A 25,664-nucleotide genomic window follows, 5' to 3' on the forward strand; every position below is an offset into this window, starting at 1 on the left:
TCTCTTTCCACAGATGCTGCCAGACCTGCTGAGTGAATCCAGCATTTCTTGTTGTTGTTGTTGTATTAGAAGGGGACGATTTGCAGACAGAAACTCCATCCAAACATCGGATAGAGTCACTCGATTCATCAGGATCTGAATATCATCGGCCTTTGAATGTGGAAGGAGAAACGTTTCTCTGCTTTGTCTGTGGGAAAAGATTTCAAACCGTGACTGGAAAAGCACCGAGACACAGACACAGCCGAGTGACAGTGTTCCAGTGACTGACTGTGGAAAGTGCTTTAACCAGTTACACAGCCTGAAAAAACATCACACCATTCACAGCGGGGAGAAACCGTACAGCTGTTGTGTGTGTGGACGAGGCTTCAACTGATCTTCCAACCTGGAGAGACACAAGGACACCCACACCATGGAGAAACCTTGGAAATGTGGACACTGCGGGTAGGGATTCAATTACCCATCAGAACTGGAAATTCATCGACACACTCACATTGGGAAGAGGCTGTTCTCCTGCTCTGAATGCGGCAAAGGATTCGCTGATTCATCCACCCTGCTGAAACACCAGCGAGTTCACACTGGGGAGAGGCCGTTCACCTGCTCCATGTGTGGGAAGGGATTCACTCAGTTGTCCCACCTCCTGACACACCAGTGAGTTCACAAGTGGCTACCGGGGTTGGATTATGCTGGTATTGCTGCTGTTCATCACATCCAGGACTAAACCATGTTCATTCTGACAGTTAAAGAAAGATCTGCACTTACACAGCACCTTCCACTACCTCAGGATATGTCAAAGCTCTTTACAGTCAATGAAGTACAATTGAAGTGTAGCCACTGTTATAATGTAGGAAACACAGCAGCCAATTGCACACAGCAAACTCTCTGGAGTGGGACTTGAATCCACAACCTTCTGACTGAGAGGTAACAACTGAGTCACAGTCAGGGTTCATTTGTGTTGATGTGAACTGGTGTTAGGATCACTGGACCTTGTAACATCATTATGGGCTGGATTTTACCAAGCCCCCGATGTCAGGCTCCACTGGGGAGGAGGTGGGCGAGGCACCGGAAGATCATTCGGGCAGAGGCCTGCCATGGCTGCTGACGCCAGGAGGGCCCGGCCCAATCCTCGCAGAGGTGAGGCTCCGTGGCTGCAACTCTGCTGCTGGGTGACAGGACCTGGATTTAAATATTTAAATTAGTGAGATGAATAAATTAAAAATCAACTTGCCTTGAATCTTCCGGGCTCACCGCGATCTTTGGTGAAGTAGTCGGCACTCCGGCACCTTCAATTCCCCCGTCTGGGGAAAGCAGGGGTGACACTGGTGAGGAAGGGGAGAAGCTGAGATTGTTACTGCCGAGCCGGGGGGGTCAAATAATCATCATCAGTGTAGGGGATGGTGGGAAGGGATGAACCTTCAACATTGTGCACACAAGGTGTGTTTTGCGGGAAGGGCAAATACTTACTGTATTATTAATTGGGTTGGAAAGGGGCGTTAAAATTTAATTTTGTAAATTTTCTGGGGGTGGGAGGTTCACTTTAAAAATTCAGGTTTTCCGGCTGGGCTGGGTGCCTTTTAAAAAGGGCGTCTGCGCACAGGAAACTGATGCCATTCCTGGCGACGGACATCCCGTCCCCTCCACGTGATTGGGCGTGCGTCAACCCCAGCTATTTAAATGAGCTGCCGCGCGGGAGATAGCTGTGGCCTTTTGGTGTGTGGGCCGCCAGTTTTTAAGCTCCCCGCTGGCAGATACAGCGGACTCTTAAAATCCAGCCCCATGTTTGAGAAATTGTGATTTTTTTTTTGTCGCCTCAAGCAAGCTGTAAGAAAGAACCCATCGGGGTGAGGCCTCAAGGGAAGCTGTAAGAGAAGGCACCCAGCAAGGGATAGCTGGGGAGAGCAAGGGAGAGAGAGAGAGAACGCCTGCTCTCTGAAGATATACAGTGAAAGGCTGTGGAAACATGAACCTGTTTCTTAGAGTGGAACTTTGTGGAGGAGTAAAGGGCCCCACAGGATCACCGGAAATCATATTAACCACAGATGTCCAGATCAGAAGTGCTTGGAGAGGTGAGCAAAGGAAAATATTGTTTTTTGAAAAGTCTGGGAGATCCAGCACATTGAGAGGAATCTGGGACTTTTAACCGCAAAGGATTTTATCAGCAAAAAGGACTGTCCAATGTATCAGTGCGGCGTGAGATATTCAAGTAAAGAAAATGCCTTTGATTGTAATTTGTGGTGTTAACTATTTAAAAAGTGCGATTTAGTTAATTGGAGATTTATTTTAGTTTAGTTGTAATAAAAGACTTAAAGCATGAAATCTGTTAAATTAGTCTGGGGTTTCTTATCTCTTATTTTTCACATTAACGATCTCTCTGAGGTCGGAACTGGAAAGTGGGATTAATCTGGATACCTCTTTCTCAACTGGTACAGACACAATGGGCTGAATGGCCTCCTTCTGTGCCATAAATTTGCTATATTTCTATTCTGACAGTTGGGGTTTTTTTCTGCTGATATTAATAACCTTATAACTTGGCTGGAGTTTAATTTTCCGGGTAAACGTCAAATAAATTAGCTTTGTTTTAAACACAGTGTTGTAGATTTTTGTCTTTCCCACCTGAGTGTTTAGCATCACCTGGCTGGAGCTCAGAAAGGACAATCTGGGGGGAGGATCATACGGCAGGAACAGAACTTCAGTCTGAACACAGTCCTTCAGGATCACACTGAGAGGGACAAACGGCACTTTGGTCTTTCTCGTCTCTCTTCACTGACAGCAAAGTCCCCGTGTGGGTTAATCCTGAGGCCTGTAAGAAATGTATCCCAGCCGCTCTCTTCCATGGTTCAGAGCTCCTGGGCACGGAACAGAAGGCTCCTTTACAACTGTGTTTAGAGTCAGGAAGAACAACGGTGAATGCTGGAAACGTGCTGTCAAATCAGAGATTGGTGTAAAACTGGGATCTGTTCCTGACTGAAAGTGAAGCAGCAGGTTTAAATTTCCAGTCTGAAAATGACTGTAGTAATTATTCTACAAAACGTTAATGTGTTTGTGTGACAGTCCTGAGTCTACCATTTTAAGGCAGGCGTTAACTCATTTAAAATTGTCCCATTGAAAATAAATTGGTTAAATTCTGCCTGGTAGCTGCTGGTACAATTATACAACAGTCATTTAATCTCCAGATAAAGAAGGAGCTGCAGTGTGTTTCCAGGAATTCCCTTTTGATGTGTTAGTGTTAGACACAAGATACACAACCTGGAAAATCGACAGGAGTACAATCCTGACAGTTACTCTGGGATTGTTCCCGCAGTGAAACTCCACCACTGACCCTGCTGAAGGTTTCAGACTTGGAGTTTTTTATGAGATTGGCAGCGTCGCAGGCCAAACCGAATTACTCTCGAGAAGGTGGTGGTGAGCTTCCTTCTTCAACCACTGCAGTCCATCTGGTATAGGAACATAGAACATCTATGGCACAGAAGGAGGCCATTCAGCCCATTGTGTCTGCGCCAGCTGAGAAAGAGGTATCCAGATTAATCCCACTTTCCAGTTCCTACCTCAGAGAGATCGTTAATGTGAAAAATATGAGATATGAACCCCCAGACCCATTTAACAAATTACACAAGATTTTATGCTTTAAGTCTTTTCTTACAACAACTAAACTAAAATAAATCCCCAATTAACTGAATAGCACTTTGTAAATAGCTGACACCCCAAATTACAATCAAAGGTATTTTCTTTACTTATTCAACACTTGAATATCTCACACCACACTGATACATTACACAGTCCTTTTTGATGATAAAGTCCTTTGCGGTTAGAAGTCCCAAATTCCTTCCAGTTCAATGGGCTGGATCTCCCAGACTTTTCAAAAAACAATATTTTCCTTCGCTCACTTCTCCAAGCATTTCTGACCTGGATATCCATGGAGATTGTGATTTGCGGTAATCCTGCGGGCCCTTTACTCCGCTGCAGACTTAAACTGTTAAAAAAACAGATTCAGGTTTCCACAGTCTTTCACTGTATATCTTCAGAGAGCAGGTACTCACTCTCTCTCTCTCTCCAGCTGCCCCTGCTGGGTGCCTTCTCTTACAGCTTCCCTTGAGGCCTCACCCCGATGGGTTCTCTTCGAACAGACTGCTTGAGGCGACAAAAAAAAAAAAAATCGCAATTTATAAAACATGGGGCTGGATTTTAAGAGCCTGCCTTATCTGCCAGTGGGGAGCTGAAAAACTGGCGGGCCACATGGTAAAAAGCCGCCGCTATCTCCTGCACGGCACCTCATTGAAATAGGAGCGGGCTGCCCATCCAGTCATGTGGAGGGGACAGGCTGTCTGTCCCTGTCAGTTGCCTGTGCGCAGATGCCCTTTTTAAAAGGCAGCCCAACCCGCTGGCAAATTTGAATTTTTAAAGTGAACCTCCCACCCCCACAAAATTTACAAAATTAAATTTTAACGCCCCTTTCCAAGCCAATTCAAAATACAGTAAGTATTTGCCCTTCCCCCAAAACACACCTGTGAATTCTGACCTCCCCCACCCCAAGACTGCACAATGTTGAAGCTTCATCCCTTCCCACCATCCCCGACACTGATGATGCTTATTTGACCCCCCGGCTCTGCAGTAAAAATCTCAGCTTCTCCCCTTCCTCACCAGTGTCACCCCTGCTTTCCCCAGACGGCGGAATTGAAGGTGCTGGAGTGCCAACTGTTGCGCCGAAGATCCTGGTGGGCCCGGAAGATTCAAGGAAATTTGATTTAAATGTTTTCATCTCATTGATTTAAATATTTAAATCCAGGTCCTGTCACCCAGCGGCAGAGTTGCAGCCATGGAGCCTCACCTCTGCGAGGACCGGGCTGGGCCCTCCTGACATCAGCATCCATGGCGGGCCTCTGCCAGAACGATCTACTGGCCACCCGCACCCCCCGCCGGGGGATTGGTAAAATCCAGCCCAAAATCACGTTACAAGGTCCAGTGATCCTAACACCAGTTCACATCAACACAAATGAACCCTGACTGTGACTCAGTTGTTACCATTGTTACCTCTCAGTCAGAAGGTTGTGGGTTCAAGTCCCACTCCAGAGAGTTTGCTGTGTGCAATTGGCTGCTGTGTTTCCTACATTACAACAGTGACTACACCTCAATCATACTTCATTGACTGTAAAGAGCTTTGTCATGTCCTGAGGTAGTGGAAAGTGCTGTATACATGCAGATCTTTCTTTAATCATCAGAATGAACATGGTTCAGTCCTGGATGTGATTAACAGCAGAATCCAACCCCTGTAGTTACTTGTGAACTATAGATACACCCACAGTGCTGTAAGGAAGGGAGTTCCAGGATTTTGACCCAACGACAGTGAAAAAAATAGCGATATAGTTTCAAGTCACAATGGTGTGTGGCTTGATCAGGTTTGGTGTGTTGATGCCATGCATCTTTATGTGGTACACGCTAATGCCATTGTGTGCTGGTGGTGGAGGGAGTGAATGTTGAAGGTGTTAGATGAAGAACTGAACCCAGTTAGAGTCAGCACCTGCAGGGGAGGAGAGAGAGGGAAACCAGTGAGTGTGGAACTGAGCCCAGTCAGAGTCAGCACCTTCAGGGGAGGAGAGAGAGAGGGGAACCAGTGAGTGTGGAACTGAACCCAGTCAGAGTCAGCACCTTCAGGGGAAGAGAGAGAGAGGGGAACCAGTGAGTGTGGAACTGAACCCAGTCAGAGTCAGCACCTTCAGGGGAAGAGAGAGAGAGGGGAACCAGTGAGTGTGGAACTGAACCCAGTCAGAGTCAGCACCTTCAGGGGAGGAGAGAGGGAGGGGAACCAGTGAGTGTAGAACTGAACCCAGTCAGAGTCAGCACCTGCAGGGGAGGAGAGAGAGGGAAACCAGTGAGTGTAGAACTGAACCCAGTCAGAGTCAGCACCTTCAGGAGAGGAGAGAGAGAGGGGAACCAGTGAGTGTGGAACTGAACCCAGTCAGAGTCAGCACCTTCAGGGGAAGAGAGAGAGAGGGGAACCAGTGAGTGTGGAACTGAACCCAGTCAGAGTCAGCACCTTCAGGGGAGGAGAGAGGGAGGGGAACCAGTGAGTGTAGAACTGAACCCAGTCAGAGTCAGCACCTTCAGGGGAGTAGAGGGGAACCAGCGAGTGTAGAACTGAACCCAGCTAGATTCAGCTGTTACACTCACAGAGCAAGGATGATAAATGAAGTGAACTGAAGCAGTTATGAACTATAAAAAAATGAACTGGTGAGTGAAAATCCAAACCATGGACACAGTTGCAGACAAGATCGACTACCCTTTCAGACTGTGAGTTCCAGACCCCCATAACCGTCTGGGTGAAAAAAATGCCCTCAACTCCCCTCTAATTTTTCGACCAATCACTTTAAATCTATGCTCTCTCGTCACTAACCTCTCTGCTAAGATAAATAGGCCCGTCACCTCTACTCTCTCCAGGCCCCTCAAAATTTTGTACATTTCCATCAGATCTCCCCTCAGCCTTCTCTGTTACGAGGAGATCAACCCCAACCGATCCAATCTTTCCTCATAGCTGCATTTTTCCAGTCCTGGCAACATCCTTGTAAATCTCCTCTGTACCCTCTCTAGTGCAATTACATCCTTTCTGCAATGAGGTTACCAGAACTGCACACAGTACTCAAGTTGTGGCCCAACCAATGAGTTATAAAGTTAAACTGTTTCAAACCATCTTTGAACAACTGGGGCTGAGAAATTGCAAGGTGACTTTGAATTCCCTATCAGCTGAAGTAAATCAGAAGTTTGCAACACTTCAGCAATTTCAAGACTACAAACATCCAGACCTCACCTTTGAAAAGACTTTCCTCCCAAGACAATTCAACTGGATTTTGCAAAACACAAAATTCTTACATCACTTGGGACTTTAACTGCATCTTACCTTTTCTTTTCTATCTATCTATCCTTATGTGTGTTTGTGTGTGAATGTGTGAGTGGATGAAGGTTGCGAACAACTGTTATTGTGGAAAAAAAGTTACCTTTCTTTCTTTAAACCTATGAGAAAAATTCTTGTTCTGCTTATTTGACCGTCAAAAACTCAGGGGCTGAAACACTAGTTTAACAAAAATTCTCTCTGTGATCAGTTGGGAGGTGAAAAGTGGAAGCCAGTCACCCTATTTCCTACCTGTCTGTAACAGGAGACTGAGTGTAATATATCCAGGTTTACTGATGATACAGAGTTAGGTGAGAAAGTAAACAGTGAGCAGGACACAAACAGGCTGCAGAGACATATAGACAGGTTGGGTGAGTGGGCAAGAACATGGCAGATGGAATATAATGTGGTGAAGTCATCCACTTTGATAGGAAAAATAAAAACTCAAATGGTGAAAGACTGAGAAATGTTTGCATTCACAGGGACCGGTATACATGAATCACAGAAAGTTAACATGCAGGTACAGTCAACAATTAGGAAGGCAAATGGTATGTTAGCTTTTGTTACAAAGGGATTGGGTGTATAAGAGTAAAGAAGTCTTACTACAATTATACAAGGCACTGGTGAGGCCCCACCTGTAGCACTGTGTGCAGTTTTAGTATCCTTATGTAAAGAGGAAACACAATTAACGTTCACTAGTCTGGGATCAAGAGATTGTTCTATTTATTCACAGAATGCAGGCATTGCTGGAAAGGCCAGAATTTATTGCCCATTCCTAATTGCCCTTGAGAAAGTGGTGGTGAGCCACATCCTTGAATATAACTGAGTGTCTTGCCCATTTCATAGGGCAGTTAAGTCAACCACATTTCTGTGGGTCTGGAGTCACAATTAGGCCAGATCGGGTAAGGACGGCAGATTTCCTTCCAAAAAGGAAATTAGTGAGCCAGGTGGGTTTTTAGGACAACTGGTAGTTTCATGGTCACCATTACTGGGATCAGATTTGTTTAATGAATTGAGTTAAAATCCCTGATCTGCTGTGGTGGGATTTGAATTCAAGTCTCTGCATCATTAGTCCAGGCCTCTGGAACACTAGTTCAGTAACATAACCACTATGCTGCACCCCCACTGTGCTCCATATCCTCCTATGAGGAGAGATTGAGTAGACGAGGCCTATATTCCCTGGAGTTTAGAAGAATGAGAGGTGATCTGACTGAAAAATAATAAATTCTTAAGGTACTTGACAGGGTAGTTGCTGAGAAAATGTTTCCCCTGTCTGGGGAATCTAGAACACCGGGTCACAGTCTCAGGATAAGGGATCGGACATTTAGGACTGAAATGAGGAGAAATTTCTTCACTGAAAGGGTTGTGAATCTTTGGAATTGTCTACCCCAGGGAGCTGTGGATGCTCAGTCGTTGAGTATATTTAAGACAGAGATTGATAGATTTTTGGGTACTGAGGGAATTAAGGGATATGGGGATAGTGCGGGAAGGTGGAGTTGAGTTAGAAGATCAGCCATGATCTTGGTGAATGGCAGAACAGGCTCGAAGGGCCAAATGGCCTCCTCCAGCTCCTATTTCTTATGTTCATTAAACCTCAGTCTGGTTCCTCTCAAGCTGCTGAGTGAGTGAATTAAATCCTTCTTGACAAATCACCAAGATACCAGACTACAAGTCATGCCTGAAACATCATTTATTGGTTACAAATCACAACTTAGTTAAATCTGGGCACACAGACACTTTATAGACATGTATAAACACATATAAATGTAATCAGAGTTATCCAGCAGTTGACACTAATAGGGAGAGTATTTCACAAAACAAGTAACAAATACAGGGGTGAGAGTGGCCAAAGATCAAAAGGTCTGAAAATTAGTGGCTGAAGACAAAAAATGTCTGATTTTTTTTTTTGACAAGGCAGCATGTAATTATAGCACTGTTATTGAAGCAAACTGGTTGAGTAATGGTAATTTCATACAATTTTATATATGTAATGAATAAAATTGCACTGTACTCAGAATACAATTTCGTGAGACTTACCTGACAGCTGATAATTGGTTTTACGGAGCTTCATGTTCTCAATGTCCTGCTTCTGCCTATTTATAGCTTGTTCATGTAAAAGGTGTTGTGAAGATGTGTCAACTTTAATGGAAAGCAATACATACCAGATGGCACGTTCTGGTACCTTGCTAAGTGATGTGCACAAATCAGTAGGTATAGAAATGAATAAAAAGTAAACACTTGAGACATTGACAATCCAGAAACTTGAACTTGGAGGGTAATTTTTCTTATTTTGTGCTATGACACAATCACCTGTATATCCCAACAGTGATGAACACTTCTGGCTCCTGTTCTACTGCATCAATTGGTCCAGTGACAGCTGCATTTAACAGCAAAGTGAGCTGAAAATCATAACTATTGTGTTGGCTTGGAGAAAGGCAGCATTCTGTATATACATATTCATACATGTACAGAGTATTGTGCCATTAGCCTCAGAAACCCAGTGACCATTTATAGTGACTGCAGAGAGCTCACAGGATAGTTGCACTGTAGACAATACACAGCGCTTGTGGTGCAGAACAGCCTTTTCCAGATAATCTTAAGCAATGTCAAACCACACATTGAAGAAAGATGGCCAGAGTTATACTCCTTGCCTTGCATCACTATGGTGCAAAAGACAGCTTCACACTGACTCCAGGTTTACAGTGTGACTGGGGCAGTAGACAGTGAAAGTGGAGATGAACAATGAATGGAATTCAGCCATACACCTGAGCAAACTGATAAGTGGAAATTCCAGATCACTTCAGTTGCTGCAAAGCACAGGACATATTAAGTTTATACAGTTCATGCTCACTGCAGGATATTCACATTCAGTAACCAGTTTGTGCAGAGTTTTCAGAAATTATTTCAGACACACACTGCTGTGTAAATGGAAGCAAGTTTCAAATTCCTATTGACAGACCAATGTTTTTGCTGCAGACCAGCGACTTGCCAGCTACTGATCCTGCACCATTAATTTTAAGCTATGTCAAATGAGCTGTGTCAGTTCTCAGGTGGTCTCTGCTAAGATATCCCATGAAGGCAAAAACAAACATTGGGAATTGGTCTGTGTTTACACACACCTCCTTTTTGGCTATTTACAGAAGACTGACACTGAAGTTGTGAAGGAGTATGCAGTTCCACCCACTTGCTTTCCTGGTTGAAGTTCATTTCCACCGAGGTGGAAGGCTATAAAAAAAAAATTTTTAAACGCAAAAAAAAAACCACTGGGTAGCTTTGTGGTTGGCCGTCTTGAAAAAAAAAATCACAATTATCGGCAGTCAGGTAAATCTCATGAGATTGTATTGAGTAGTGCAATTTTATTCATTACATATGCAAAATTGTATGAAATTGCCATTACTCAACTAGTTTGCTTCATTAACATCCCTTGCTATAAATACATGGTCTGTGTCAGAAAATAATTAAGATTTTATGTCTTCGGCCAGTAATTTTCACTTATTGGTCTTTGGCCACTCTCACTGCTGCATTAAACTGTCGGTGAACTGACAGTTCCAATTTTTTTTTTAAAGCCAGTCCTTTGGTTAAGGTCAGAAGGGGAGAAGCCAATGGTGGAGTTCCAAAAGTCCAATGTCAGAAATCCGCTATTTGGTAGAATGCTCTCATGCCCGAGTTAATTGTGAACTCGCTGGTGTCTCAGCAGGGTGGATGACCGAGTGAATCCCTTCCCACATTCAGAGCAGGTGAACGGCCTCTCCCCAGTGTGAACTTGCTGGTGTGTCAGCAGGTTGGATGACTGAGTGAATCCCTTCCCACACACAGAGCAGGTGAATGGTCTCTCCCCACTGTGAACTCGCTGGTGTGTTAGCAGGTTGTACAACTGAGTGAACGCCTTTCCACACTCAGAGCAGGTGAACGGCCTCTCCCCAGTGTGAACTCGCTGGTGTCTCAGCAGGGTGGAGGAACAAGTGAATCCCTTTCCACACTCTGAGCAGGTGAACGGCCTCTCACCACTGTGAAATCGCTGGTGTGTCAGCAGGGCGGATGAAGTAGTGAATCCCTTCCCACACACCGAGCAGGTGAATGGCCTCTCCCCAGTGTGAACTCGCTGGTGCGTCAGCAGGTCGGCTGGAGTAGTGAATCCCTTCCCACACTCGGAGCAGGTGAATGGCCTCTCCCCAGTGTGAACTCGCTGGTGCGTCAGCAGGTGGGATGAAGTAGTGAATCCCTTCCCACACTCGGAGCAGGTGAATGGCCTCTCCCCAGTGTGAGTGCGCTGGTGTACAGTGAGTTCAGATGATCGCTTGAACCTGGTCCCGCAGTGAGAACACCTGAATGGTCTCTCGTCAGTGTGAACACGTTGATGGGACATCAATTCAGCAGAACTTTTATAGCAGTTCCCGCAGTCTGGACATTTAAAAGGTCTCTCCCCAGTGTGAACTCGCCCATGTGTCAGTAGGTGGGATGATTGACTGAATCCCTTCCCACACTCGGAGCAGGTGAACGGCCTCTCCAAGGTATGACTGTGTGGATGAGTTTCCAGTTCAAATGGATAATTCAATTCCTTTCCACAGTCCCCATATTTACATGGTATCTTCCCAGTGTGACTGCAATTGTGTTTCGACAGGTCAGATGACTGGCTGAAACCTTGTTCACACACAGAACATGTGTACAGTTTTTCCCCACTGTGATTGGTGCTTTTTCCTTCCATGTTCAAAGTCTTTTGACATTCGGGTTACGATAAATAGGGCGACTCCTTCAGATCCTGATCTGATGTTTGCTTTGCATTTCACGGCTGCAATTCCTCCCCTGTGAAATTGATTTAAAACAGAAAAAAAGTGAGTGAGAGAACACACAAAAACAGGTTGTGAAATGGAGCTGAATGAATCTGGTAATTTTTGGGGATGGTACGAGGAAAAAGTGACCATGAAAGCTTCTGGATTGATGTACAACCCCAACTGGTTCACTAATGTCCTTCAGGGAAGGGAACCTGACACCCAATCTGGACCTACATAAGACTCTGCCCTCTTTGGGAGGGAGGAATGAAAGAGAGAGAAAGAGAGAGAGCGCAAGGTGGGAGGGGCAGGGAGTGAGATTTTATATATCTACAACTGGACCAGAACTTTGACACAACCTCCCAAACCCTCAACTTCCATCATCTAGAAGGACCAGGGTAGCAGGTGTATGTGAACACCATCACCTCCAAGTCACACACCATCCTGACTTGCCAGACATCCAGTACAGGATGAACAGAAATCTCCTCCAATTAAATATTGGGAAGTCTGAAGCCATTGTCTTCAGTTCCTGTTACAAACTCCACTCCCTCACCACCAACTCCATCTCACTCCTTGGAGGATAAACCAGATCGTTCATAACCTTGGTGTCATATTTGACCCCGAGATGAGCTTCCGACTGCATATCAGCACCATCACTCAGATCGCCTATTTCCACCTCAGTAACATCGCCCAACTTCACCACTGCCTCAGCTCATCTGCCTCTGAAACTTACATCCATGTATTTGTTACCTCTCAACTTGACTATTCTAACACACTCCTGGACGGCCTCCAACATTCTACCCTCCATAAACTTGAGATCATCCAAAACTCTGCTGCTTGTGTCCTTACTCGAACCCAGTCCTGTTCACACGTCACCACTGTACTCACTGACCTACACAGGCTCCCAGTTAAGCAGCACCTCAATTTTAAAATCCTCATCCTTGTTTTCAAATCCCTCCATTCCCTCACCCCTCACTATCTCTATAATCTCCTCCAGCCCGACAACCCTCCGAGAGATCAGGGTTCATCTAATTCTGGCATCTTGAACATCCCTGATTTTCATTGCTCCACCACTGGTGTCCGTGCCTTCAGCTGCCAAGGCCATAATCTTTGGAAATCCCTCCCTAATCCTCTCCGCCTCGCTACCTCACCTTCTGTGATTCAGACACTGATTAAAACCCACCTCTCTGATCAAGCTTTTGGTCATCTGCACTAATATCTCTTTATGTGGCTCAGTGTCAAATGTTACTTGATAACACTCCTGTGAAACACCTTGGAATATTTTATTACATTAAAGGAGCTATATAAATACAAGTTGAAGTTAACTTGGACATATATCACCGTTCCTTCATCATCACTGGGTGAAAATCCTGTAACTCCTTCCCTAACACCATTGTGGGAGCACCTTCACCACACAGACTGCAGCGGTTCAAGAAGGCAGCCCACCATCACCTTCTCAATGGACAACTGGGGATTGACAATATCTGCTGGTCTGGCGAATGACGCCCATATCCCAGGAATGCAGTAATAACATGTGTATATGTAAAATGGATTAAAAGCCTCTACAGAATTACTTGTTACTGAAACAACACTCTTTTACATTTGCGTGGTTGGTGTCCGTTTAGCAACCTCAACTCCCCTGGAATCTACCTCCCTTGACAGCCTCAAATTGAAAATTGTTGGACCTGACTGGGCTCAAAAGTACTCCGGATTAAAGCCAACTGCTGCTCCTTCATCTCCACTCCAGATTAAATTGATGCAACAAAAAAGATCTATACAGGACATCAAGGACCGACCTCCACATCCAACACCCACCCTGATATAAAGCAGCACTTAATCTGCGGTCCTCACCTCAGTTTTGCGAGCAACGCCTGCAATAAAACAAAAGCCAAATATTGTGGATGTTGGAAATCTGAAATAAAACGAGAAAATGCAGGAAATATTCAGCAGGTCAGGCAGAATCTGTGGAGAGAGAAACAGAGTTAACGTTTCAGGTGTATCGAGCCACCGGAGCCTGCAGCCTGGAACTCGGAGTGGAAGAATGAGGAGAGACAATATAGCCCAACACTCACAGCAACCTACATTACCGGGATAGGGAGACAGAGTTTAGAAACACGACTCCAGTAAAAGATCCCAGGAGGAGATGGGGAGCAGTGTGTGTACCTGCCCTGATGTCCCCGACACAACTCACAAAGACCAAACCACCGCCATCACTCGCATTGCGCATGCTCCAAACACTGCTCCGCATTGGGCCTGCGCGAAAGGCAGTTCGACATTGCGCATGCCCCAAACACTGTGTCGTACTGCGGCTGCGCATTGGACTCGTGCTGTGAATCGGGATCATTTCTATCATTTCAGGTTTGCACTGACAAACCACTGACCACCTCCAGGCGCGTATCCATTGTCTCTCGAGATAAGGAGGCCCAAAAGAAAGAAAAAGAAAGAACTTGCTGCTGTTCAATATTCAGTGTATTCACACCTAATCTGTACTAATGCTTTGTCTTTCAACACACCATTAACATATTGTTTGCCTTTGCTCCGTGACCTTTTGGTCAGCTATGTGGCCTGGTCCAATCTGCACCTTCTCCTTTGTTATCTCTTTCCCCACCCCCACCTCACTTGCTTATAATCTGTGACTTTTCTAATATTCGTCAGTTCCGAAGAAGGGTCACTGACCCGAAACGTTAACTCTGCTTCTCTTTCCACAGATGCTGCCAGACCTGCTGAGTGATCGCGCGTCGATGACGTCGAGTTGAACCGCTCAGTACGAGCGGCAAGCAGGGGAGCGGCGAGTAGTTGGAAGTGGTGAGCAGAAGGGCGCCGGAGGGTGCGAGGAAGAGAACAGGTGATTGGGCGATCGCAACCATTGAGGCGGTTTGGGTTTAATTCGCTTTTTTGTGACAAATTGAGCAGCGCCACCTTTATTCCTGGCCGCTATCTGTGACGTCACAGACAAGGACGTTCCAGTCGATGAGGCTGCATTTGCGCATGTTCCAGTAATGCACCATCTAGTGGTTTCCCTTGACCTCATTTTCCACCTGACCAGCCACCACATCCAGAGGATCATCTGCCACCATATCCAGCGTGATGCCACTACCAAACACATCTTCCCCTCCCCAGTCAGCATTCCATTAGGATTGTTCCTTCCACGACGCCCTAGCCCACTCCTCCATTACCCCAACATCTCATCCCCTTCCCCTGCAATCGCAAGAAGTGTAATATCTGCCCATTTACCTCCTCTCTCCTCACTATCCAAGGCCCCAACCACTCCTTTCAGGTGAAGCAGCGATTTACTTGTACTTCTTTCAATTTAGTATACTGTATTCGCTGCTCACAATGCAGTCTCCTTTACACTGGGGAGACCAAATGCAGATTGGGTGACCACTTTGCGGAACACCTCCGCTCAGTACATCAGCATGACCCCGAGCTTCTGGTTGCTTGCCATTTCAACACCCCCGCCCCGCCCCCCTGCTCTCATGTCCACATCTCTGTCCTGGGATTGCTGCAGTGTTCCAGTGAACAACAATGGAAGCTCGAGGAACAGCACTTCATTTACTGATTAGGCATGCTACAGCCGACTGGATTGAACACTGAGTTCAATAATTTCAGAGCATGACTAGCCCCCCCTTTTTTTTTTAGCTTTACTTTGTATTTTTTTTAAATTTCATTTTATTTTAGTTTGTTTCATCATGACACTTTTTTTTAACCACGTGCCTGTCCACTTTTTTTCATCTTTTTGCTTGTGGCCAGTATTTTGTCATTTAATACCCTGTCTGCACTAATGCTTTGTATTTCACCACACTATTAACACACTCTTTGTCTTTGCCCCATGACCTCCTTGCCAGTTATTCTCTGTGATCCTCTGTCCTATCACACCTTCCCATTTTTTCTCTTTTGCCCCACCCCCACTTTATTTGCTTAAAATCTATTACATTTCTAACCTTTGCCAGCTCTGATGAAAGGTCACTGACCTGAAATGTTAACTTTGCTTCTCTCTCCACGGATGCTGCCTGACCTGCTGAGTATTTCCAGCACTTTTTGGCTTTATTTCAGATTTCCAATGTCTGCAGTATTTTGCTTTTATTATATGAATACGGCCTATCTCCGTCAGAAGGGCCACAATGCGCAGGCAAGGAAAGGGCCCACCCACGGATCCCTCCTGTCTGCGCGGAACATGTGTGGTGTGCTTCCCGGAAGCTGAGCGGGGTCGAGTGCAGCCTCAGTAACAACGAGTCTCAGCGGCTCTCAGGCCCCGAATCAGAGTTGCCGGGCCCTGCGGACGTGCGGCGAGGTCCCCGCAGGTGGGGGGCACCATTAAAGCGATGGTGTAGCGTCTCCCCCATCCGAGCTGCCGCTTCCCGGTTTCTTCTCCCGTTTCTGCCGAGTCAGGAAGCCTGGATGTTGATTGGCTGGTAAGTATTGTAGCTTTGTTTCCCTTTCTCCAAAGTTAGGAAGTTAGTCCAAGGAGCTGGAAATTAAACATTCCAGTTTTCTTCAGAATAAGGTGGAGCTTCCCTAGATTTAAGTGACGCCTGGAGGTGAGATGCTGTCAACAATAAGGAAAGCGGAAGAGGATGGAGTCAGTCAGCTAGTGCTGCTTCAGATATTGTGTTGCCAGTATCTTGTAACCTGATGATGTTTAAATAAATAACTGATTGCATTGGAGATTCTTTGATGCAGGATGTGTGAACTTTAACACATGAGGCAAGGCGATGTCTCCCAAGGTTTGGAAAATGCTGCAAAGTGCTGTTGGCTACTTGGGTAGGAGTGCCTCATGTGGTTATGGAATTCCTCCCTCTGCTGCTTTGATTGAGACATTAGCTGGGTTCAAATAACAGAGGAAGAAATGTCTTTGGGATACTTTAAGCATTCCTACTGCTACATCCCGCAGTGAGAATTAAAGGTACACGCATTTAATTGAGGAAATTAATGAAGGTAATAAACTTGCAAGGCTAGGGGAGTGGGACTGATTTGGGTAGCTCCATGGAGAGCTGGCATGGACTCGATGGGCCAAATGGCCTCCCTCTGTGCCATAAATGACTGTCACTCTATAACAGAAGGGAAGTGAGTAGCTGTAAGTCTTTTATTATTAAGTGGGAAGGTTTATTAGTATTAGCAAGGTTTATTATTGAATAGATAGAGGAATGGCAGGGCTGCTCCAACCTCTGGAGCGCACATCCTGTGCTATGTGGAAACTCCAGGACAGGACTCCGTGTCCTGGATAACCATTTGTGCAGGAAGTGTCATCAGTTGCAGCAGCTGGCGTCACTGTGGGGCATCCGTGAGGTTGAGAGGTTTGTGGACAGCACGTTTACAGATGGGGTCATCCCGCAGCTTAAGAATATGCTGGGAGAGAGAGAATGGGTGGCCAAAGGACAGTCAAGAAGAAACAGGCAGATAGTGCAGGAGACCCCACAGTGCATCCCCCTCTCCAACCAGTATTCAGTTCTGAATACTGATGAAAGTGTTGGTTCATCTGGGGAATGCAGCCAGAGCCAAGTCCACACCTTAGGAAGGATATATTGGCTTTAGAGGGAGTGCAGCATAGATTTACCTGAATGATACCTGGACTGCAAGGCATAAATTACAAGCAGAGATTATACAAATGAGTCATAGTCATTACAGCACAGAGGGAGGACATTCAGCTTTTTGATTCCATGTCAGCTCTCTGTAGACCAATCCAGTAAGTCCCATTCCCCTGCTCTATCCCCGTTGTCCTGCAGGTTTATTGCCATCAAGTGCCCATCCAATTTCCTTTTGAAATCATTGATCATCTCCACTTCCACCACCCTTTTAGGCAGCGAGTTTCAGGTTATTACCACTCGCTGAGTAAAAATACTTCTTCCTCACATTCTTCCTGTATCTCTTGTCCAAAATATTAATCTGTGTGCCTTAATCCTTGTACCATCAGCTAATGGGAACAACTTTTCTTTGTCTACCTTATCTAAACCTGTCATCATTTCCAACACCTCTATCAGATCTCCCCTCAATCTCCTTTGCTCCAAGGAGAACAACCCCAGCTTCTCCAAACTAACCTTGTAGTTAAATTCCCTCATCCCTGGAACCATTCTGGTAAATCTCCCCTACGCCCTCTCAAGGACCCTCACATCCTTCCTAAAGTGTGGTGACCAGAACTGGACACAATACTCTAGTTGTGGCCTAACCAGAGTTTTATAAAGGTTCAGCATAACTTCCTGCTTTTGTATTCAATGCCTCTACTTATGAAGCCCAAGATCCCATTTGCTTTGCCAACTACTCTCTCAATATGTCCTGCCACCTTCAATGATCTACGCATCCGAACCCCCAGGTCCCTCTGTCCCCGCGCACTCTTTAGAACTTTACCTTAAGTGTATGTTGCCTCTGCCTATTCCTCCTGCCAGAATGCATCACCTCATTATGACAGCTGTATATGACACCCCATTATGACAGCCATCAATATTGGCGACCACGCTCTGGAAGTGGTTCAAGAGTTCACCTACCTAGGCTCAACTATCACCAGTAACCTGTCTCTGGATGCAGAAATCAACAAGCGCATGGGAAAGGCTGCCACTGCTATGTCCAGACTGGCCAAGAGAGTGTGGGAAAATGGCACACTGACACGGAACACAAAGGTCCGAGTGTATCAAGCCTGTGTCCTCAGTACCTTGCTCTATGGCAGTGAGGCCTGGACAACGTATGTCAGCCAAGAGCGACGTCTCAATTCATTCCATCTTCGCTGCCTCCGGAGAATACTTGGCATTGGGTGGCAGGACCGTATCTCCAACACAGAAGTCCTCGAGGCGGCCAACATCCCCAGCTTATACACACTACTGAGTCAGCAGCGCTTGAGATGGCTTGGCCATGTGAGCTGCATGGAAGATGGCAGGATCCCCAAAGACACATTGTACTGCGAGCTCGCCACTGGTATCAGACCCACCGGCCGTCCATGTCGCCGCTTTAAAGACGTCTGCAAATGCGACATGAAGTCCTGTGACATTGATCACAAGTCGTGGGAGTCAGTTACCAGTGATCGCCAGAGCTGACAGACAGCCAGAAAGGCGGGGCTAAAGAGTGTCGAGTCGAAGAGACTTAGCAGTTGGCAGGAAAAAAGACAAGCGCAAGGAGGGAGCCAACTGTGTAACAGCCCCGACAACCAATTTTATCTGCAGCACCTGTGGAAGAGTCTGTCACTCGAGAATTGGCCTTTATAGCCACTCCAGGCGCTGCTCCACACACCACTGACCACCTCCAGGCGCTTACCCATTGTCTCTCGAGATGAGGAGGCCAAAGAAGAATTTCCTGGAATTTAGAAGATTAAGGGGTGATTTGATCAAAGTTTTCAAGATATTAATTGGAACGGATAGGGTAGATAGAGAGAAACTATTCCGCATTACCTGCAGTACTCGGTGACATAATCTAAAACTTAGAGCCAGACCTGTCATTAATCCACCCCTGGGCCTTGTAAACCCGAGCATTAATCCACCCCTGGGCCCGTAAACCCGAATATTAATCCACCCCTGGACCTGTGAACCTGAGCATTAATTCACTAAGGCTTAATGTACACAGAATTACAGACCAGAAACAGGCCATTCAGCCCCACTAGTCTATGCTGCTGTTTTTATAATCCACATGAGCCTCCACCCAATCTAATTACCTTGTCCCACCCTGCTCCCCTATCCCTCTATTTCCTTCTCCCTCATAAATGTATTGAGCCTCCCCTTAAACACATCATTGCTATCTGCTTCAACCACTCCACATGGCAGTGAGTTCCACATTCTCACCACTCTCTGAGGAGAGAAATTCCTCCTAAGTTCTGTATTTGACCTGTTAATGTCTGTTTTATATTGCTGTCCCCTTGTTCTGACTGACTGATAATTTTAAAGACCTCTATCAGATCTCCTCCTAGTCTTCTCTTTTCCAGAGAAAGGAGCCCCAGCCTGCTCAATCTTGCTGGATAGTAACATCCTCTCTGGTGACATCTTTGTAAATCTATTCTGCACTTTATTCAGTGGAGACCAGAACTGCTCACAGTCCTTCTAAGTGAGGTTTTAAATGAAACATTCCCTCCTTGCTGTTACATTGTATTCCTCTGGAAAAGGGGAAGATCGTGTCTAACTAACTTGATTTAATTTTTCGAGGAGGTGACTAGATGTGTCAATGAGGGTAAAGCAATAGATGTAGTATACATGGATTTCAATAAGGCCCCGCATGGGAAATAGGTTGAGAAGGTAAGAGCCCATGGGATCCAGGGCAATCTGGCAAATTGGATCCAGAATTGGCTTAGTGGCAGGAGGCAGAGGCTAATGGTCGAGGGCTGTTTTTGCGATTGAAAGCCTGTGACCAGTGGTGTACCACAGGGATCGGTGCTGGGACCCTTGCTGTTTGTAGTGTACATTAATGATTTAGACATGAATATAGGAGGTATGATCAGTAAGTTCGCAGATGACACGAAAATTGGTGGTGTTGTAAATAGTGAGGAGGAAATCCTTAGATCACAGGACAATATAGATGGACTGGTAAGATGGGAGGAGCAGTGGTAAATGGAATTTAATCTTGAGAAGTGTGAGGTGATGCATTTTGGGAGGACTAACAAGGCAAGGGAATATACAACAGATGGTAGGACCCTCGGAAATACAGAAGGACCTTGGTGTACTTGTCCACAGATCACTGAAGGCAGCAGCACAGGTAGATAAAGTGGTTAGGAAGGCATATGGGATACCTGCCTTTATTAGCCGAGGCATAGAATATAAGAGCAGGGAGGTTATGATGGAGCTGTATAAAACACTAGTTAGGCCACAGCTGGAGTATTGTGTACAGTTCTGGGCACCACACTATAGGAAGGATGTGATTGCACTGGAGAGGGTGCAGAGGAGATTTACCAGGATGTTGCCTGAGCTGGAGCATTTAAGCTATGAAGAGAGACTGAAAAGGCTAGGGTTGTTTTCCTTGGAGCAGACAAGGCTGAGGGGGGACATGATTGAGGTATACATAATTATGAGGGGCATTGATAGGTTAGAGAGGATGTGACTTTTTCCCTTAGCAGAGGTGTCACGAACCAGGGGGCATAGATTTAGGGTAAGGGGCAGGAGGTTTGGAGGGGATTTGAGGAAACATTTTTTCACCCAGGGGCTGGTTGGAATCTGGAACGCACTGCCTGAAGAGGTGGTAGAGGCAGGAATGCTCACAACGTTTAATAAGTATTAGATGAGCAGTTGAAACGCCATAGCATACAAGGCTACGGGCCAAGTGCAGGAATATGGGATTAGAATAGTTGGGTGCTGGATGGCTGGCACAGACATGAAGGGCCTGTTTCTGTGCTGTATAACTCTATGACTCAATAAAAGAACATCAGCTCTTTCTTTCCTCTCTTATCGACTTGTGTTGCTCCTTTTAGTGATTTATGTGACTCTGTTCCCAGATCTCTTTGCTCCTCTGCTCCATTTAATTTCTTACATTCTAACCAATTCTCCTTATTCCTCCTCCCAAAATGAACCAGCTCACATTTCACTAGGTTGAATTTCCTTTCCCATTTATCTGTCCAGTCTGCTGGCCTGTTTATGTCTTCTTGGATTTCAGTGCAGTCTCCACATTATTAGTTCTACCACCCAATTTAGTGTCATCTGCAAATTGTGAAAACATCCCACTAATTCCAGAGTTCAAATGTGGGTAAAGAACAGAAGTCCCATTGTACTTCACACCATAGTTAATGGCCCGGGCACTCGGGTATCTGTATAATTTATTTAATAATTTTGTTCATTGCCTCTCCGGCTCCAATCTCCATGGGATGACACAAAAATAATCATCCATTTAACAACTGAAGCTTTCAATGGCGGATTAATTACCCAGGACTCCCCGCGTGTCAGAAAGCCATTAACAACAGGACCCCAGTGCACCAGTGGAAAAACGGACTGTGTTCTGAGCATGTGCAGTGCAGGTTATGGAGACAGACTGAGGCGGCCCGGGAGGCGGGGGGAGATTGTGGGCGCAGGGGAGGAACTGGAGCCGTGGGTGGGCTGGGAAGCTTCATAAACACCTGGGGTAAGCCTGTGACCCCGAATAAGAGGCCACAGGCCCCGTGTTTACCCCGCGGTGTCAGGCCCGGAGGACAGAGTGCGGTCAGTGTGCGTGTGCGGCCATCTTGGTGAGGGCACAGTGAGTGGGCGGGGTTTCAAAGTCTCTGTTCCGAACCGCGTCCAAGTGCCCGGGAGACGGAGCATCCGGGACAACAGGGTTTTAACAGCTTCACCCACTCCCAGGCTGCATGTGATGTTTGCAGCCTAGAGGAGTCCATGGGCCATGTATATATTCAGTGTGAGAGGTTACTGACCCTGTACAGCTACCTGAAGGGGCTGCTGCTCAACTTAGAATCATGAAAATTTATAGTATGTAAGGAGGCCATTCGGCCCATCGTGTCCGTGCTGGCTGACAAGGAGCCATCCAGCCTAATCCTACTTTCCAGCTCTTGGTCCATAGCCTTGTAGGTTCGGGCACTTCACCTGCATATCCATGTACTTTTTAAATGTTTTGAGAGTTTCTGTCTCTACCACCCTCCCAGGTGAGTTCCCGGTCCCACTGCCCTCTGGATGAAAACATTTCCCCTCAAATCCCTTTTAAACTTCCTACCTCTTACACCAAATCTATGCCCTCTAGTTATAGACCCCTCAACCAAGGGGAATAGGTCCTTCCTATCCACTCTATCTAGACACTCATAATTTTATAGACTTCATTTCAATCTCCCCTCAGCCTCCTCTGTTGCAAAGAAAACAACCCTCGCCTATCCAATCTTTCCTCATCACTAAAATTCTCCAGTCCAGTCAACATCCTCTTAAATCTCCTCCATACCCTCTCTAATGCAATCACATCTTTCCTACAGTGTGGTGACCAGAACTGCACACAGTACTCCAGCTGTGGCATAACCAGGGTTTTATACAATTCCAGCATAACCTCCCTGCTCTTGAATTCTCTGCCTCGGCTAATAAAGCCAAGTGTCGTGGATGGCTTTTTAACCACCTTATCTACCTGTCCAACCACCATCAGCGATCTGTGGACATGCACTCCAAGATCCCTCTGTTCCTCTATACTTCTCAGTATCCTACCATTTATTGTCTGTTCCCTTGCCTTGTTAGCTCTCCCCAAATGCATTACCTCATACTTCTCTGGATTGAATTCCATTTGCCACTGTTCTGCCCATCCGACCAGTCTGTTGATATCTTCCTGCAGTCTACAGCTTTCTTCATTATCAACCACACGGTCAATTTTTGTATCATCTGCAAACTTCTTAATCATGCCCCCTACATTCAAATCCAAATCATTAATAAATACCACAAAACGCAAGGGACCGAGTACTGATCCCTGCAGAACCCCACTGTAACAGCCTCCAGTCACACAAACACCCATCAACCATTACCCTTTGCTTCCTGATTCTGAGTCAATTTTGGCTCCACCTTGCCTTGAATCCCTTGGGCTTTTACTTTTGTGACCAGTCTGCCATGTGAGACCTTATCAAAAACCTTGGTTACAGTTTAGCCCCACTCTCCTAATCTTTGGTCACTCAGTGTGGAGGGGGGAGTGGGTAAGTCAGAGGATCTTCCTCTGGACCTGCTCTTGGGGCTGGTTAAAACAGCAATGTGTAGGTCCAGGATGTGTGGGACCAAGTTGGGAATGGGGCGGGGAGGTCACTCTGAATGCCAGTCTCTCATCCGTGGTCTTGTCCGTGCCCGGGTGGCCCTGGAGAAGTAGCACACTTGATACCTTCTGTGACTGGTGGGCACCTCAGTGTACAGAGTGTCTCAGACTCTGGTAACAACATTCTGCTTTAGTTGGGAAGCTTCCCCTCTCTTTTGTTGTGACCTTGTTGCTTATTTTGGCTTCTTTTGTTTGAAAGGAGCTCATGTTTGGAGAAACAAGGGAGAAAAGAATGTTTCTTAGAAACTAGAATTGTCTTCTGAATTTCTATCCTGGACTGACAGTGATGACTTCTGTAAACTCCTTTTACTGGGTATTGGAAGGGGAGGATTTACAGACGGAAAACTCAAACCAAACATCACATCAGGATCTGACAGTCACTTGATTCATCAGGATCTGAATATCATCAGACTTTGAATGTGGAAGGAAAAATGTTTGTCTGTTCTGTCTGTGGGAAAAGATTTCAAAGATCAGTGTGACTGGAAAAGCACCGAGACACACACACACCCGAGTGAGAGTGTTCCAGTGACTGACTGTGGAAAGAGCTTTAACCAGTTACACAGCCTGAAAAAACATCACACCATTCACAGCAGGGAGAAACTGTACACGTGTTGACTGTGTGGATGAGGCTTCAACTGATCATCCAACCTGGAGAGACACAAGAACACCGGCAGTATAGAGAAACCATGGAAATGTGGGCACTGTAGGAAGGGATTCTGCTCCCCAAGCAAGCTGGAAATTCATCGGCACACTCACACTGGGGAGGGGCCATTCACCTGCTCCATGTGTGGGAAGGGATTCACTCAGTCATCCCATCTCGGGAGACACCAACTTGTTCACTCTGATGAGAGATGTTTTCCATGTTCTGACTTGAGAAGAGCTTTAAAAGCAAATATGATCTGCTGACACACCAACACACACACTGGGTAGAGGCCGTTCACCTGCTCCCTGTGCGGGAAGGGATTCCCTCAATCATCAATCCTAATGACACACAAGTGTATACACATTGGGGTGGATTAATGCTCGGGTTTCCAGGACCCAGCGGACTCTGACCCAGTTTAATTTAAATCAAGTATATTGTGATGTGAGTGGCTTTATTATGAATGCAGTATGGAAAAATTCTACAGGCCTATTGTTCCAGACTTTGAGATGCCTGTGGTGTGCAATACATTCAGTGTCTGACTTGAGCTGTCCCTGGGAGAGGTAGTTTGTGATAGGCTGCGTTTGCTGACAACACAACCACTAGGTGGCACAGTCCTAGCACATGCGCAAATGCAGCCTCTTCCACTGAAACGTCACTGTCTGCGACGTCTCAGGCAGCTGCCAGGCTTAAAGATTGTGTGAGCTGTGGGAGCTTATCAAACTCTCCTGGTTAAAGACTGATCGACAGATCAGCTGGAATCAAATGGTTCCAATCATGGAAGGAGCGTTAAACAGCCTGTGAATCCTTCCACTAATTCACACTGTTCCTCTTTGAACTCTTCCCTTGGAGAACACTCACTACACTGTGTTATTTCCTGAAATAATCCCTGCTGTCTGTCCTGAATGAATCCATTTCACTAACAAATGTTGAAATGTTTGCTCCACATCCACAGGGTTTCATCTGTTTAAAGCCACAACAGAAAAGGGCCAGTTTGCTCCTGGAGACGGAGAGAAATCAGCTTTCAAAATGATGCAGAGTTTCAGCCAATGAGGGAGGTCCAGGCTCAGCCCTGCCCCTCACTCACTCCAATTGGTTGGAGGACCACCTGCCTGCTCTGTCCTCCAGCCCTGGCCCATTCTTCCTATTGGTCCGGAGCTACCATCAATCAGCCAGACATTGTGAGCTGCCAGGTAAGACGTGTGGGGGGAGCGGGTTAATAAACTCTGGCGGGAGCGGCTCCCGGGTTCACCCCGGCCGGAAAGCACAGTGTAAATCGCAAACTCCAGGAGGAACAGCAAGAGCTGGGAACTCTCAGGGAGAGTCTGTAAATAGAGGCAAAATGGGGACAGGTCAGGGAATTTCTGTAAATGATAGAGCAGTGGTAAAGAGTGAGAAGGATGGTATCAGATCTCTGGAGGATATTGACAGACTGGTGCAATAGGCAGTTACATAGCAGATGAAATTTAATGCAGAAGATTATCAAGTAATACATTTTGGAAGGACGATTGAGGAGAGGCAATATAAACTAAATAATACAATTTTAAACAGTGTAAGATCAGAGAGACCTGGGGGTGCCTGTACACAAATCTTTGAAGGTGCCAGGACAAATTAATAATGCTGTTTAAAAAGCAGATCAGATCCTTGGCTTTATAAATAGAAACCTAGAGTACAGAGGCAAGGAGGTTCTGTGAAATCTTTATAAATCACTAGT

At 46.0% G+C, this 25,664-nt stretch overlaps 1 protein-coding gene across 5 annotated transcripts; it reads right to left on the reverse strand.

The window, feature by feature from the left end:
• Positions 1-10,278: 10,278 nt before the first annotated feature.
• Positions 10,279-13,871, reverse strand: LOC137349268 (zinc finger protein 436-like). 5 transcript variants are annotated; one of them, XM_068014796.1, is made up of 3 exons: positions 13,810-13,852; positions 13,498-13,558; positions 10,279-11,680 (listed from the first exon to the last, which is right to left on the reverse strand). In XM_068014796.1, exon 3 carries the CDS (start codon positions 11,580-11,582, stop codon positions 10,545-10,547), a length of 1,038 nt encoding a protein of 345 aa, XP_067870897.1. In that variant the 5' UTR covers positions 11,583-11,680; positions 13,498-13,558; positions 13,810-13,852; the 3' UTR covers positions 10,279-10,544. The 5 variants fall into 5 exon arrangements, with proteins under 5 accessions (XP_067870897.1, XP_067870894.1, XP_067870895.1 ...); XM_068014793.1 differs by having other exon boundaries at positions 13,498-13,608; positions 13,719-13,848; XM_068014794.1 differs by lacking the exon at positions 13,498-13,558 and having other exon boundaries at positions 13,810-13,871.
• Between the last annotated feature and the right edge of the window lie 11,793 nt (positions 13,872-25,664).

This window comes from Heterodontus francisci, chromosome 34 (genome assembly GCF_036365525.1).
Source record: "Heterodontus francisci isolate sHetFra1 chromosome 34, sHetFra1.hap1, whole genome shotgun sequence".
In the NCBI taxonomy this organism is placed as follows: Eukaryota; Metazoa; Chordata; class Chondrichthyes; order Heterodontiformes; family Heterodontidae; genus Heterodontus; species Heterodontus francisci.